The 17,150-nt window shown below is 40.2% G+C and overlaps 2 protein-coding genes across 2 annotated transcripts in view; both read left to right on the forward strand.

Moving 5' to 3' along the window:
* Positions 1–1,899: 1,899 nt before the first annotated feature.
* Positions 1,900–11,285, forward strand: LOC146626707 (cystine/glutamate transporter-like). The gene is made up of 13 exons (XM_085360759.1): positions 1,900–1,958; positions 5,721–5,956; positions 6,333–6,459; positions 6,537–6,652; positions 7,828–7,977; positions 8,587–8,686; positions 8,863–8,907; positions 8,991–9,114; positions 9,201–9,304; positions 9,382–9,478; positions 9,770–9,919; positions 10,033–10,210; positions 11,221–11,285. Exons 1-13 carry the CDS (start codon positions 1,900–1,902, stop codon positions 11,283–11,285), a joined length of 1,551 nt encoding a protein of 516 aa, XP_085216885.1.
* A 1,153-nt stretch (positions 11,286–12,438) lies between these two features.
* Positions 12,439–17,150, forward strand: part of afap1l2 (actin filament associated protein 1-like 2) — a 46,861-nt gene continuing 42,149 nt past the window's right edge. The window contains exon 1 of the mRNA XM_085361423.1: positions 12,439–12,564. Within this exon, the coding sequence (XP_085217549.1) occupies positions 12,549–12,564 (16 nt within the window). The 5' untranslated portion in view covers positions 12,439–12,548. The remainder of the gene's footprint in view (positions 12,565–17,150) is intronic.

Raw genomic sequence — 17,150 nt, forward strand, 5'->3', positions numbered from 1 at the left:
TCAGAGTCAATAATTAGCCTCAGAGACCCTGAGGGCTTGAAGTTTATTACCTTGTATGGAAGGTTTTATAGAAAAGAGAAGTTCTATGTCTGCTTATAGCTATTAAAGATGTACGATAAACTGTGACTAATGTCTGGAACCTATTTTAATCTGTCATTTACGCCATGGGGGGGCGTGTACCCCACTGCTTTATAAGTATCCACAACATGTATTTTGGTCAGAAGACATATGTTGATGTTTTCTCCGGGCTGTTAATAAACTCAACGTTTGATTGCACTTTTCTGGGGCCTCCGTGGTTTGTGACACTGCTCTACATTGATCGATTTTGCGACAATACTTACAATCCAAACTGTTAGTGATTTTATTCAGAATATAATCCTTTAAGAAAATTCTATCAAAACTTTTTCCAGGCTATCAAAAGTCTGGTAGACAGCGTTTTAGTTCCCTCAAAAAGTATTGCCTTAGAATATCCTCAACCTTCACGCGAGCCACCCAGACTCTTTGAAATCTGAAGAACCACTGTTTATTTTTCAAAGAGGTTAAATCATGATCATACAAGAACCAAAAACAATATTATTCAGTTTTGACTTAGATCTCCTCCACTTAAGCCATGGTGAGAGCCTGCTGGCGTTTAGTCAGGTGCACGCACCTCTGTGGTGCAGGGAAATAGGCACCATCTCTACAAGGTGTAGTATTTCTAAAGCCAGTGCCCTCTACATTCTTCTTCTAACTTTTCCCAAAAAACAGGGAGGTAGAGCAGAGTCATTGGGTTTGACTTTTGCTGGAAATTCCCAGACCTAACAGTGAGTAGACGGCACATGGTTTAGACTGGGTTAGATGAAAATGCTCATATAAATGGGAGGTCTTTTTTCAAGGGGATTGAAGTGGTGCTTTATGTGTCTTTATATACTGTATGTGTGCAAACATGGCCCAAGATTCAATGAGAGTTTCAGTGCTAATTTGGAGCAATGTTGGTGACCTCTGTCCTCTGATTCACAGCCGAGGAATGCTCTTTGTGCTTCAATCAGCAGCAGAACCAAGGAGAGTAGCCTAGTCCACAGCAGCGCCCTTGACTCAAAAATGCAGTCACATAAACCTCAGGTGTTTAAAATCTCGCCACTGCTGTTACACAAATACATGCAAATACCTCTCTCTCTCTCTCTCTCTCTCTCTCTCTCGCTCACTCACTCACACACACACACACACACACACACACACACACACACACACACACACACACAAAAGGCAAGCATGATGACCCCAAATCATCCGAATCTGAATGTTTAGGACCTTGAACGTCCCGCGCAGTCAGGGCCTTACAAAGGTCTACTGCACAATAGGAATTCCCCAGTTGGATTAACTAGACAGTCCTTGGACACACACAGAAAGAGTGGAGGAGAAAAATGCCGGACCACCCCTGTTTTCAGTTCATGCTGAGCCACCATGCCTGACTCACATTCACACTTTAAACACTCACTGAATGCAGTATGATAAAGGCATGGGTCAAACGATTCAGAACGGCGTTCCGGAACTTTTTGTTAAATCTTATAAGACGTTTAATACAAAATAATGTAAAGTCAATCTTGTTTTTCATGTAGTCCACCCTGGCCCTTCCAGTGGATGCCATGGAAGCAGCTAAGTCACCACATGTTGTCACCCGCACACGTCCTCAGAGTGGTGTCGATGCAAAGAAGATGCAGGGACAAGATGTTTCTTGAAGTGGCGTCTAATTTCAAATGCAACATTTCAAATAGCTCAACGAATATCACCAAAGAAACAAACTGTTCTGTAACATTTGCAACATACTGCGTCTGCGAGCTACCGTTATCTGCAGTTGCTGTAGCTGCAGTTTCCTGGAAGAAAAAGAAAAGTGAGTGTGAGATAAGTTCACACATAGAGATGGAGGAAGACAAAAGAGAAAGAGGTCAGGAGAGGAAGATGGGAGAGTCTCTTCAAAGGTAAGGACCAGAAATTTAAAGCTTAAATCTGAACAACAATGAATGCTATTATATATGTCAGTTTAACCATTAAAATGAAATTTAAATAATATAATGGATCAAAATAGGCATCCAGATACCTTTAACTATGGCTGACTTACAAGACCGGTTCCTAGAAGTAGTAATCGTGAGTAATTTTAATTTTAATTTAAGCTACTGATGTTCTTTCCAAATTCCACCTTTTACTAGCATTATACTGGTTTGACTCATTCCTCAAATCCCACTTTAACCACTGGATGAAGCACAGAAAAGGCTGACATCATCTGCTAGCCATAGTTTCAAGCCTAGGATCTGAAAAAAGAAAAAACAGAACAATGTTTCTCTAAAAGAGATTAAAAGCGTTTCCTTAATTAAAAATTGGATTTATTAATGGAAAGAAAAAGAAAGGGTGTTGATCCTACCTCGCAAACAATAATTAGATCAAAGAAAATTTACGTATAGCTCACATGACCTTGTGGACACAGACGTCTTTGTTTGACGATGAAGACAATGAAAAGTGGTTGAAATATCTGTAAGACTCAAAAACGTGGGCAAAGATGCAAATACATACTCTTTATTCATTATCATGCTCACTCGTCTTGATGTTTTGTTTTTTATGTGATCCATAAACAGTGTGAACAGCACATACAGTCCCGTGAAAAAGAAAGTTTTTACTGGGCTGTGTGAAATCCTGTGAAAAACTGAGTAGCCTACACCCGATCATTCAGTTCAACCATCTTTAGCAGCAATAATTTGAAGTAATCATTTTTTCTCTGACTTTATCGGTCTCTTACATTATGGAGGAATTTCGGCCCACTCTTCCTTACATCATTGGGCTTCAGTTCTTTGAGATTTGGAGGTGTTCATTAATCCGCAGCTGTCTTTGGAGTGTTGCAGCACTATTTGTTTTTCAGCAATTCTGTTGTAGACTTGCTCATGTCCTTGAGATTGCTGTTCCACTAACCCAATTTCAATCAAGATGTAGCTGTTGGACAGATGGGCTCACTTTGACTCTAGAATACTTTGGTATTGACTGCAAGGTGCCCAAGTCCTCTGGTAAAATTGGATGTCTCGAGAACGGTCTCGAGACCACTTTTATGTGGTCTTGGTCTTGTCTTGGTCTCGCTGTCTCGGTCTCGCTGTCTCAGATCGACATAGTGGTCGGGATATTTGGGGTCAACAGTATCCATGACACACAACGTAACGTTCGATAATGTGTCATGCGCAAAAGCTTTAGCTCTAAGAGCCGTGCTTAGAGAGTGCTTTGTAGTGAATCAGAAGAGTCGACTCCCATTGAGCGAGAGCCGGCTCCTCACTTAATTTCTTTTCGCTGCTCAGCTCTCACACAGTAGCTCAGCTATGCTCCAATCCCTCCATATTGTGGCCAATCACATGCGAGGATATAGGATAATATCATTATGTAAAAAACAGAGAGGGTGAGAGACGCGATAGTCAAGTGGAGCGTGCGTCTGTCCTCTCAGTAAGTGAGTGAGACTGTAGACAGCAGTGAGGAGGGCTGTGCGAGTGCATCGCAAAAACACATAAATATGCCTGGCACCCGTGGCTGCAATTTAAAGACTTTTTTTGTCTCGGTCTTGGTCTTGGTCTCGTCTCGACTTTGTCTTGGTCTTGACTCGGTCCGTCTTGGTCTTGGTCTTGTCTTGGTCTCGATACCCTCTGGTCTTGGTATTGTCTTGTTCTTGGTTTAGGCAGTCTTGACTACAAGTCTTTACTCTGGCTTCAAAGCGAGTCCATTACCACTCCACCACTTTGAAAGGTTTTATGAGACGTCTGTGCTGATATGCTGTATTTGGTTTTCACTCAAATTGGCGCTATACTTTATGACTAAACATCTCCACTTGAATTCTGTCTGTCCAAAGGAGAGAAGTCTTGTTGTTTGTTCGGGGAAACAACTTTTCTAACCATGCTCGGGCGATCGTGGCTCAAGAGTTGGGAGTTCGCCTTGTAATCGGAAGGTTGCCGGTTCGAGCCCCGGCTTGGACGGTCTCGGTCGTTGTGTCCTTGGACAAGACACTTCACCCACTGCCTACTGGTGGTGGTCAGAGGGCCCGGTGGCGCCAGTGTCCGGCAGCCTCACCTCTGTCAGTGCGCCCCAGGGTGGCTGTGGCTACAATGTAGCTTGCCATCACCAGTGTGTGAATGTGTGTGTGAATGGGTGGATGACTGGATATGTAAAGCGCTTTGGGGTCCTTAGGGACTAGTAAAGCGCTATATAAATACAGGCCATTTACCATGCTGCCATGTTCTTTCTAGCACAAAGAGGTTTTTTCCTTGCACACTGCACAGCCTGATCTTGAGTTGAATTTACTTGGACGTCCACTCTTGGGATGCTTGCAGCATCTTGTTAACACACACCTGAGTGCTTTAGACCTGCAAACTGCCAAAACTTCTACTTTCCAGGAGGTGGTCACACTTACTGGTGATCAGTTAAACAAGGGGATTTGTAGCACCTGCTTGTTCTTTACCCTCTTCATTCTTATGGGAACAGTGAATGTGGACTTTCTTTTTCACACGCCTGTAGAAAGTCTAGTTATTACCATTTCTATCTACTAACACATAGTGGCATGGTAGCCTCTCGCCTGTCCCAGTTAAGCTGTTAAAACACTTTAGCTATTTTTCTTAATTAATTAATGAATTATTTTTCTGTGCACTCAAACCTTTTCATTTAGAAAAGGAATTATGGACATATAGATATCAAGATATAGGCCCCTAGAAGCTTAATCATACCCTGCCTTGACATTACCAGTGTTAAAACACCATCAGATAAATTGCTTGTTTTCTGTCTAGACTTAAAAAATTAATGATCATATGTTTGTAGTGGTTGCTCCTGGTTTTAAAATTGCAAGACTGTCATCTGTGCTGATTCATGTCAGTAAAATCTACAACTAATCTCTCTGTTATTTTGTATCTTGTTTTGTCCTTGAATCACAATAGCTTGTTCTTTTATAAATACACTGTGTCATTTATCATGGTTGGGACAAGGTGTCTGACATGTAGGCTTTAACATTTACAATACATTATGTTGACTACATTTTAATCACAAAGGTAATAAATTCTTAATGTAGCCCTTAATATGCTCAGACAGATAGTTTCACAATGCATTAGAGTGCTTTAGCAGCCTTTCAAGTGGATAGTTTATAATGTTAATATTTAAAAATGCAGTCTGCAGAGATGATATAAACCACATTGCTTAGGTTTACACTAATACAGCTTCACATTGTAAACATTTTACTCCCATACTGGTCAAACAATCTTCAAAAAGGTTTATTTAACTTGACAAAGAAACATGAGACAATCTGTAGCTGAATTCTTTTCATAAATTTGTAAATATCAGTGACGTGTTGTGACTTTTACAGGAAGGGAAGCAGTGATAAATGAACATTCTGTAGTAGGTAGACAAATGAGAACACATAAACTGTGTGAAACCAGAGGAAAATGACAGCTTGTGTGAACCTTGTTAAAAGTAGCTATGTGCAGTCTATGTAGCTGTTTCTGCAACATCCCAACTCTTTTCTCTTTGAGTCTAAAAGGACTCTGACAAGCTCCACACAAAAGCGTCAAGGCTTAAAGCTGTTATGTTTAATGGCTGAAGTTTGGAAGAGTACTGGCTTTGTTCCCTAATCAGGCTGGACAATGGAGTAAGAGCGAGTGAACACAGAAAAACGTGTAGGTCGAGGCTTCTTTCTGTTATAGCTTCAAGCTCATTTACTTTGTGACCTGCAGCCACGGACAAATGGGACACACACAGATGAATAAAGAGGACGATAACAAGAAGAAGACGGACGAGGAGCTGGTGCACCTTCGGAGGGAGATTGGGCTGCTGCCTGCTGTATCTTTCATCATGGGAACAGTGGTGGGCAGTGGGATCTTCATTGCACCGAAGGGAGTCCTAATGAACAGTGGCAGCGTGGAGCTGTCACTTCTAGTGTGGGGACTGTGTGGGGTCCTCTCCTTGTTTGGTAAGATCTGAATAAAGTGTATTCTGTCTTTTAAAAGCTGTATTTATGTCTCAAGCTTAAAATTCCATAAACTGTAAATTAAAGATGTCAATTCATTGTTTCGTGAACTACACATTTTGAAGCATCATGTTGCAAGCTTGGTTATCAAAGTTTATCAAAGTTCATCAATAATTACAGATGTAAAAATAAATCTCTTAAGCTGGTCATAAATATTACATGTAATAGGTATCTTCAATGTATACATTTGTCTAATAACCACAAAATCTGATTTGAGCCCAACATGATGATCAAATTCTTTAAAGGTTTTGTCAGAAAGGCCTTTGATTGTCAAATCACAATCAAAAAATTTTCATGTGCTTATTTTCTGTTCTTCCAGGGGCACTGTGCTATGCTGAACTAGGCACCACCTTTACAAAATCAGGGGGTGACTTCATGTATCTATTGGAGACATTAGGTCCCCTTCCTGCTTTCCTCCGACTCTGGGTTGAGTTCTTATTTAACAGGTAAGATTATTATTTATCAGGCTAGAGTTATAAAATAGAGTCAGCGCTTAATCACTGAAAATATTTTTAATATCCAGACCAGCTTCGACTTCCCTTGTGTCCTTGGCCTTCGGTCGTTATGTGGTGGAGCCATTCTTCGCACCATGTGCTGCTCCGACAATGCTAATCAAACTTGTGAGCATCCTTGGAGTGAGTGAGTGGTTTTCAGTTCTCAGTGTTGTGCGAAAGTCTTGAGTCTACCTTGATTTCTTTATGTTTTGCTTCCAAATAGACTGTCTTGTAATAATTTTTCTCTAATTTCTTTAGCTGACTCTATGAAGAACAGAAAAGATAACAGGGCAAGAGATTGTATTTTTGCTCTCACAAAGTGATTCCTAAAGTGTTATTAACCAAAAACCTCTCAAGTGTGCAGTGTTTCCTTTGAAATGTTGAGGAAATGGGAAAAAAGTGGTTAAAAGAATCTGTAGCAGATGAACAAAATCCAATGAACATGTCCTTAAGTTATAGGAAAAATCCAGTAGAGACTGAGGTATGCATCTAGGCCTTCAGGTAATCCATCTAAAATTCACAGAAGCCGTATTAGAAATGGTCTAAGTGGAAGAGTGTCTGTTACAAAGCCACTGAGGTATGCTACAATACAACTAACTGAAAGTCTGGTTTCATGGAATATTGTTTTGTTCAAATCACTGAGGTACAACAGTGAGTGTCTGAACCAGCTGTAAAACACAGTGGAGGCTCTGTCATGGTTTGGGGCTTGATTTCATGCTGTGATTTTGGAGATCTTGTCAAAATTGTTGGAATTCTGAACACACAAAAGAAACGTCTGACTTTTATAAACCTTTCAATATCAGCTGGAAAGTATCTGACTGGGAATATTTTCATTTTTCAGCTTGAAATGATCCCAAATACCCTGCCAAAGCAGTAAAAGTATATGTGAATAGAAAAACACACAATTGAAAACTATCAGTCATGGACTCAGATCAGAGCTCAGATCTGAACTTGACAAAAATCAGCTTGAGAGAGGAAAGAAAAGGAGGCAGCCAACATGTAAAGAAGATCTTTGAATGTCCTTCAAGAAGCCTGGAGAACTAGGGAGTTCAAGAATAAAGGTCGGAGTACCAAATCTTTAAAGCTCATTTAAATTGTAAAAACAAGTTTCTGCAATTTTGTACAAACTTGTTTTGCCTATATACTTCCAAACAGAACACATATTTCCATGCGTGCAGAAATTTTACTCATTCATCTATTTCCCATTTTCCTTGCAAAATATAAAGAGATGAAGAATGACTCAACAACTTTGCACAGTCCTGTATTTTTATTTTTTTTACATGTTTGTATTATACTAACCACAATAGTTTATTTTGCCAGTTGTTTATCTTTGTGTGTCTGTAGCATTTCTTGTGGCAGTCAACTGCTGGAGTGTGCGCATGGCATCTCACATCCAGGTCTCTTTGACTTTCATTAAGATGTTTGCTTTAGTCCTCATCATCATCCCTGGCATCATTGCTTTGGTCAAAGGTGGGAACACGTAATTGTTATTTCTGAAGACACAGACTTCCTAACTGTAAAGATCCACCCAAAAAAGAAAATAAAAAATACTGAAAAAAAGCTGAAAAAAGTAAGAAATACTAAAAAGAACCAGCTTCAGGAACTAATTAGGTTAACTAGCAACAAATGAGCAATATGACTGGATATAAGAAGAGCATTTTAGAGAGTTTCTCAGAAGTAGAAATGTACAGAGGTTCACTACTCTGCAAAAAAAAAAAAAAAAAATCAGAATAATGTAACATTCTTGCACAGTGGTAAAACATGGCTTTGGCCCAAATTTATGTTCAATTGAAAATACGACATTGCTTTTCAGAGACTGGGATTTTCTCTGTGTGATCATTCAATATATTTTCCATGTTCAGTTGTGCACGAAATATAAGATTTGTAAATTCTTGCATCGTTTTTGTACATTTTTGCACAGCAACCCAAATTTTGCAGAATTGATTTTGTACTACTACTACTACCACTAATAATAATAATAATAATAATAATAATAACAACAACAACAATAACAATAATAATAATAATTACAATGCATTCAGTTGGTTGTCATCTCTTTCTGTATCATCCTTTTTGCAGGAAAGACTGAAAACTTCCAGAATGGTTTTGAGTTTGAATCATTAACATTAGACAGGCTGCCACTCGCCATCTATAATGGCCTATATGCCTACAGTGGATGGTAAGCAAACATATTATATCAGGAGAGCTGCTACAAATACAAACGATTTTAACATGTTTGGGTTTGGGTTTTTTTACCATAATTTATACAAAACTATTTTGCTTAGCTTTGTACAGTCCATTAAATCATACTGTTACAAACATCAGATGCCTGTGTCATTCCTTATTTTTCTTTAGGTCCAATTTGAACTTTGTCACAGAAGAGGTCAAAAATCCAAGCAGGTAGATTGCATCTTCATTTTTTGTTTCTCAGACCAAGTTGGCTGCAGCTCTTATATCACTCTGTCTGTATCCTGTCTTAACAGAAACATCCCACTGGCAATAATCTCGTCTATGGTGACCGTGACAGTCTTATATGTGCTTGTTAATGTGGCCTACTACACTATGTTGGCTCCCACTGAGCTGCTGCTGTCTGATGCTGTGGCTGTGGTACATCACATTCTGTACTGTATTAAAAAAGAAAAATCAGAGCGATGTGTGTACAGAGTTTGTGTGATAAGCTCTCTGTCCCGCAGACATTCGCCACCTGTGCTCTTCAGGGATTGGATTCTGTAATTCCAGTACTTGTGGCCTTATCTTGCCTCGGAACACTTAATGGTGGCATCTTTGTGTCACCAAGGTATTCGGACCTCTTAAAACATGATTACTGCCATCTTTTCTGTGGCTTTGAACTCATGTGAGAGCTCTGTCTTGCAGGATGCTTTTCGTTGGAGCCAGAGAGGGCTACTGGCCACAGATCTTTTCCACAATCCATATCCGCAGACACACACCTTTACCTGCTTTGCTGTTAATGGTAAAGAGCTGTCCACACATTATAAACCAGTCATCTACGTAAATAAATAGTAAAACGCTTTGAAAATAAAGTACAGAAGACAAGGCATTGGTCAAAAACTCTCAAAGTAGAATGTTTAATTTCAACCAAGAATAAGTCCTAATATTTTATCGTGAATATCTTATTAAATATATTTAAACTGTATATTTAATTCACCTTAAAAAGATATGAGATGATTCTTGATTCTGTGTATTTAATCACTGTGTGTGTAACAGTGACATAAGAGTTACTCTGTTTTCTGTGTGTCTCCAGTACCCACTGATGGTGATCATGTTAATCAGTGGAGATATTTCCCAGCTCATCAGCCTTACCTCCTTTTCTCATTGGTTCTTCATTGCCTTGGCAACCTTGGGGATGCTCATCCATCGATATCGTTTCCCCCTCCACCCTAGACCTTTTAAGGTTAGCATATTGTACTGAATTGCAAAGCCTTTTTGTCTTACTACATGTTAAACTGAACAATTTATTGGTTTGTTTGTTTATGTATTTGCTACATTGTGGTTATTAACATTAAGGTGCCGTTGGTCGTCGCAGTCACCTTCACAGCGGTGTCTTTCTTCATTGTGGGTCTCTCTCTTTACTCGGACCCTTGGAACACAGGATGTAGTTGTGTAGTTACATTGTCTGGGGTTCCAGTTTACTACATGACCGTCTACCACTTTTGCTTGCCCCCCACATGGAGGCGAATCTTCAGTAAGTCTCATACCTGCAAAGCATTTGAAGTCCTAGTCCATCTGTCCTGCAAGATGGACTAGGTCTCTCACAGAAACACGTGGTTGTTGTGAAAACACTGCGTCACTGCAGTTTTGCCTTAAAATGTATTATCCAGATTTTGATGGGGAAGTCTAGCACCTGTTTGCGTGTAAAATCTAGGTGGTTTTCCATCAGCTGGAAGTGAAATCATGCAATATGCATACTCATTTTGTTACAAAACATCCCTGTGAATGAGGAAGTTAATGACTGAAATCAACTCCTTGCAGAACACGGACACTTTTATTTGTAGTAGTGCTGAAACTTCCCTACTCCTATCACTATCTTACAAATACCCATAAGTCCAATATAAGAGGTGTAAGCAATAATAATAGAACGATAATTTCATTATTTATTTAAATATTTTATTTTGAAAATACAGTGACCACAATGTGGATAACACAGGAACCACAAAGTTTTCCAGTTTTCCACGTAATGCACTTTTTATTAAAGATTTGATTTATTAAGGGAAAAATGTTATTCAACAAAGACGAATGGGCCAAAATTCCTCCACAGCAATGTAAAACACTCATTGTCAGTTATCGCAAAGTCTTGATTGCAGTTCTTGCTTCTAAGAGTGGTACAACCAGTTTTTAGGACAACTACTTTTTTACACCAGGAAGGTTTGGATAACATTTTTGCCTTAATAAACAAAATGATCGTTTAAAGACTGCATTTTGGATTGATTGGTGTTATCTTTGTCTAAGATTATACATTTTTTGAAGAAACATGGGAAACATGTAAGTGTGACCAAAAAAATAAATAGAAGAAATCAGGAAGTGATACATAACATCTTCACAGCACTGTATGTGAAACACGAACCTTGGGCTATTATTAAGTCATCAGACTCTGAGCTGGGTCAGACCATTCTTTAGGAAGACAGAAAGATAAACATCTTAAGAAAGAGAGCACTTCTTGACCTGTGCATAATACTGTTTCTCCAACATTCCCAGATTATTGCAGCAAGCAGCTGCAGAACCTTCTTGAAGTGGCTCAACAGGAAGTCAAGACATGCTGAAGACCTGCTTTCTACCAATATACTTCCTGGATAGCATCTTGACAGGTTCTAAAATTTTTGGAATAGCAAAGGGGGAAATTAAACAAAAAGAAAATCCTCTGGTTGAGGAATTTTAGTTAGAACACTGAAAGTGGTCGTTTTTTTCTCAAGGTGACTGCTGATGGGCTCCTGAAGCTGCCAAGATCTGTAGGAGCCATAAAACATTGTTCTATCCGAAGGCTGTGTTTTATTCCTGTCATGGTTCCTTTAGATCTTTTTTTTTTTAAAGAACTATTGGTTATTTCATGTTTTTCTTTTGCTGTCACTGAATATTTTAGAATGTTTTTCTTTTTAACCCCCCTTTTTGTTTATTTTTCAAATAAATCTTGCTTTTTTTTTCTCTTCTATATTCACCTACATATTCATATTCTGTGTCTGCATTGAATAAACACAATATGTTCACGTCTTCAAATACCAGAGTGCGTGTCGTGCGTTTTAATCATCTTCTGGAGCATGATCTGCTACTCCGCTTCACATTCCTCCCATACTTATACCCGGTCACGGTTCTCCCACGGGGATTCTCGATTGTTTAGGCAGAGAACTTCACTTTTCTGCTGCAGGAGAGAACGAGAGAGCTGGAAGGCGACAGGAACTCACTTTCATGTGAGTGCTTATTAGCAGTCAAGGATGCCAATCCAAGATTTGGTAAACAGCAGTTTCTACCTTTCTGGATTTGGAGGATTTCTGGTGTTTGCCTGAGGATTTGTTATGTTACGGCAAAAACATAATCAATTGACATGAAACAGGGTTCCTCTCTTTAGCATTAGCCTTTTATTCGACCCAAGATAGGCAACTGAAGCACAGCAGAGAAACAGATAAAATGAGCTTCTGGATACGCAGACTTCCCTTTAGTTTCCACTTTAGCGCACGCATTTAAATGCCCTTAAAGACAGCTCATTCCCCCAGTTTGTCACTGAAAGTCTACGGGCGTGGATGTTTGAGTGACACCTGGATGATGGTCTTGAAGCAGCGACGTAGTCTCTGTCTGGATGCTGCAAACTTGGAGGTGGAGGAGGTGTGGCAAAAAAGAGAGATGAGGAACAAGAGGAGAGCGCTGTTGTTCCGTCACAACTCAGCGTGTCCGGCTCAGTCAGTGTATTGTTGAAAACGGGAGGGTCGGGCTACATTCCGCATTAGTTGCAGAAGTAGTGCCATCATTGAGGAACTTGGCCGCAAAGTTTCGTTGGGATTGATTCGTTTTATGAGAGCTGAAGGGGCGAGCGAATGGAGAAGCACAAAGGTAAGAGGAGAGGTTTTGTGTCAAGAACATGAGAAAGGGCTGCTGACTTCTCGGGTGGGATTGGTGACACTGCTTTCTTGTGAACAGTTGTAATAAAAAGTGGTACTGTGCAACACGCAGGGTAGACAAAAACAGGCTTGCGGTGAATAATTACTCGGGTTTTTACACGGGAGAATCTACTGCTGTGACTTTATATACTTTCGAAATGAACGATTAAGAAAAGCATCTTCAGATAAAAGTTGTTTCGGTTGTGCTTGTTCTGTTCTGCTGTGCTGTGCTGGAATAACACACTGTTTTCAACATGTGGATCATTTAACTGTCGGTCACCTGCCACTCATTAAGGATGTAACCAAAATAACCCGGGACACGAAGATGGCTTTTCCACGACCATTCAAAGTTGGGTTCCATAAAATTGTTTACACTGTGGCTTCTGATGAATTCCATTAGCTGCAACATCGTTCTCACAGCATTCCTCAAATTCCTGTGGTTATTTGCTCGCGAGGGGATGAGCAAGGTCCTTTTAATGCTTCCTGATTAACACAATCAGAGTTTAAAATAAAGTTAGGTGAATCTCACCTCACTTGCCTAACTGCAAAAGAAAAACAAAACATCGCTCTTTGGACCTCTGCACTGCTGAGAGGAGTGACTGTCCGACTCCTGGCTGGAGTAGAAACAATGGCAACTAGTCAAAAAAGTCTTGCTCCCACATTCCCGTTTACCAGCTGACTGGTGAGCCCAGACTGCTAACTCCCACAGCCCATCAGATTACACAGTCAGTGTTTCAAGCAGCCACTTACAGAGGTGTTTTATGCGTATGTGCATTTTTCACCCACTGTGGGAGAATACCAGCTGAGGCGTTTGACTGATTTTTTTCTTTTCTTTTCACATATCCCTTATGTTTGTTTTTGTCTTAGCTGAACACAGATATATCTGGAAATGTTTTTATTGGGCTCAGAGGAATTTTCCTCTCCTTTGTTACCCGCCATTCCTCCCAAGATTATGCCAGATTATTTGACAATGACAAAAACATCAATGATATAATAACAAGTAATAACATGTAATAACATCCGTCGCCCTCATGTAACAAACAGTGATGTTGTCATGTTTTAGGACCGATGATATTACAGCGATCGTCCACCAGGGGAGCCACGTTGCTCACTTCACCGCCTGCTGTGTGTGTGTCAGTGGTTTTAAAAGTAGTAAGAAGTGAGATTTGCACCACTTTCATTTGATGCCTATCAGGTCATCCTGATAGGGGATAAAGGTGTTTAAAATGCCAATGATTCGATGAATTATGAGTCAGCAATGAAGGGGAGGCAAAGGCAACAGACTTGCAGTGGGGATGTAATTGATTAGAGAAGGGCAAAATTGGGCGGGTAAGAAACAGGCTGCAGAGAATGAGTCGGTGTGTTCAGGCTGAAAAAATGGAAAAAAAGCTGGACTGCACCTCTTTTGGCAGCGCACTAGGACAATGAATTAGATACTAACAGCCACAGGCAACCATTGGAGGGGGTACAGTAAAGGGAAACCTGGGAAAATTCAGGGAGGCCGATGACAAGGAAAGGTATTATTTAGTATTCTGGAAATGTTTCGTGCTTCTGAAATCTGACTCGTGCCGGTTTTCTTCCAGAGAAGCAGCCCAGCAGCTCATGCCACTGATTCTCACACCTTGTGCCAGAGATGAGGATCGAATTAGTTCAGCCACTTGGAGCTTTGTTTGGTTTCCATGACCTCTGGGCTGTCGTGAGACATATTTGGGAATCGATTATTACAAAAGAGAACGCACACTTCTGCAGCTCAGCCAAGAGACGATTAGAGCCCTTCTTACTCAGCCATTGGCCCTGAGCTCGCTTTGCCCTGCACCTGATTAAAACCCACATGCTGGTGTTTTAGCCCACAAAATATTAAATAATCAGAGCGGTCGAAATAGTTATACAGTCCTCTTTTTTCACAGATTACTTACTGATACCAGATGTCTTGTTAACTGTGTCTTTATCAGCTGATAAATGGATGAAGTCCTTAGACACCCTCATATTTTCATAGTATTGGCTTGACATAGAAATTATACATTCATAATATACAAGTGGAACTATAGAAATAATTAAAGTGTAATTCCACTAAATGTTCCCATAATGGGAATAGAAGCATATGTTTATTTTCATCTAAGATCCTTTCCAGTATTTATTATCTTCGTTTCCTTGTCAATCAACGGCTTCCACCTAATGCCCTTGTTTATTTAGCCTTCCATGCTAATATGGATCCCAGCAATTTGTGCCTAAAGCTATATGCTACATATGCCTGTCTTCCAGTTCTTCACAGCTGCGTTTCACCCATAAAGGCGACGGCTTCTTTTCTCGCCTCAGCCATCAGTCTTCTTCTCCAGCAGTGATCTGCCTCTGTGAGCAGTTCCAAAAGAATATGCAAGTAAAATGGAGGCATGCTGAAAGATGTGCTTGTGGACATTGTTGGTTTAGAAGATTATGCAGAAGACTCACAGATTAAAACTGTATGAATCTGAGGAGTGGTGGAGCATAGTTTTTAAAAGTTTTAAAAGTTTGCAGTAAAACAAGAATGTGCTGCCATGCGAGTGAAGTGATATTTAGGTGAAATTAGTGGAGAGCCCTCTACAAGCTGGAGCAAAGGCACCCCTAAAGGCACAGGTAGCTGTAGGATTTGGACCCACAGCACAGTCATATTGGTGTTCAAACAGGTGCAATGTTTAGTCAAGAAGTCCCTCATTTACCAAATGAGAACCCATTAATATCATTTGTGGTCATTTTGCTCAATTCAACAACGAGTGCTTGTATAACACAGTAGTGACCAAATCTAATGTATTTTTAACCATAAGTATTTGTGTGCTGTGTGTGGCTGCAGTGAAAGACGCTGTGCACAAACCGCTAAATGCTGAAAAGCTATTTTCACTTTTCTTAATCTGTGTATGCCAGTAATGGCACACTTTTTATTACAGTGCCACAAACGCCAAACCTTGAAAACATCTTCAAGTTCAAAATCCCATAATTTATCAAATGAAAGGAAGGGATGGAGTTGGAAATAAAAAAATTCATTGACCTTAATTCACATATTATTTTTTGAACAGTTTTACAAATCCAAAAGGCACCGATCCCCTCCTAAATGTCTTTTTAAGCCGGTATCTCCATATTAGCATGCTCTTCAGTCTGTCAGCACAGATCATGCCAATCAATTTAAGGTGCTTTTCAGCGCAGCTTAACAATATGAAACTGTCAGTGGGTCTAGTGGGTTTGACCTGCTATCAGCTCAGCAGTAGCTTGCTTAGATGTAGACCATTAGAGCTGGCATGGGGTCTCCTGGTTCACTCGTATGTGTGTCATGGGATGAACTTGCCAACGGGGAGTGAGTGAAGTGTGGGTAATTCAGGAAGCTGGATGAGGCTATAAAAATGATGAAAAGAAAGGCGGTCTTCCTGTTCTGTGTGAGTTTGGCTCTTTTTGCCCTCTGGCTTGCACTCTCGCCCATTTTTAACACATCAAACGTGTCTTTGGTTTATGGATCCAGCTCTGGATCAACCTGTACTTTGTTTGCTTCTCACCAGGTACACTTTTGTTGGAGAAGGTACACTTGTAATCACACACTCATATGCACAGTCTCTCCACGAAGGCCTTCTTGGCAGCCTTTCTGTGGGATATTTAACTAAGCGGAGAAACTTTAATGTGGCTGGACTGAGGCTGGGAATTGCCGCTTCTAGTCTGTCACTTTTTTTTGTATCATTGAGTCAAGAAGTTTGACACATTCGTAAAGCTTTGTCTTTTTTTCTGAATTAATCAGTTTAGCGCTACTCACTTAAAAGCCACACAAAGTGTTACATACATGCACACACACATCACACCAGAGAACAGCGGTGTGAGGAAAGCGTCTGAGGGGAAGCAGTGAGGAGGTTTGAGTGAAGGATGCAGGCGGGGTGGTGGATTAAGAAGGGGACGTGGAACCTCACTGAGCCTCCTCTGCCTTATGGCCCAGGGGCTGACAGATATTTCATCTCTGTGTGTGTTTGTGAGAAAGGCCAAAGGCAAGGAGAAAGTTTGTTTTGGAGCAAGTCTTATGGTACAAAGTTAATGTAATTTTTGGCTGCCTGGAGAATGTAATTCTAGGCTGAATTTAGCCTATTTACTAGGTATTTGTTAATTAGCTAGCTATGCTTTGGCCCATCTACTGTTGCATGCTTAGCAAGGAGAGGGAGACAGCAGTGTCTAGGCAGATTTATCCTTAGGTTTGCACTTGAAGCAACCCCTTCAATGGATCCACTGTTGATTAAATCATGATTAGAGCAGCTTAGAAGATGGTGTTTTGAATCATTAGTCTCTGTTTATATTATAATTTCTGAGCATTATTAAAATTCCAGCGCATTAAAAATGTCAAATTAAGCCAACAACTCAGACACTAAGCTTCAGCGATGAGCCAGATTTCGGCATCGTTTTTATTTTCTCCCCGAATCTCATGTATACGCAGCCTCACAGACACAAATTTGCAGCATCACATCTTTAATCCGACGAGTCGACTCTTCAGCTTTGGCGTTTATCTACACTGTCTACTGTAACCTGCATTGAATC

The sequence above is a fragment of the Diplotaxodon limnothrissa genome, linkage group LG8 (genome assembly GCF_057381915.1).
Source record: "Diplotaxodon limnothrissa isolate DT_005_m linkage group LG8, D_limnothrissa_male_GT1.1, whole genome shotgun sequence".
Classification (NCBI taxonomy): Eukaryota; Metazoa; Chordata; class Actinopteri; order Cichliformes; family Cichlidae; genus Diplotaxodon; species Diplotaxodon limnothrissa.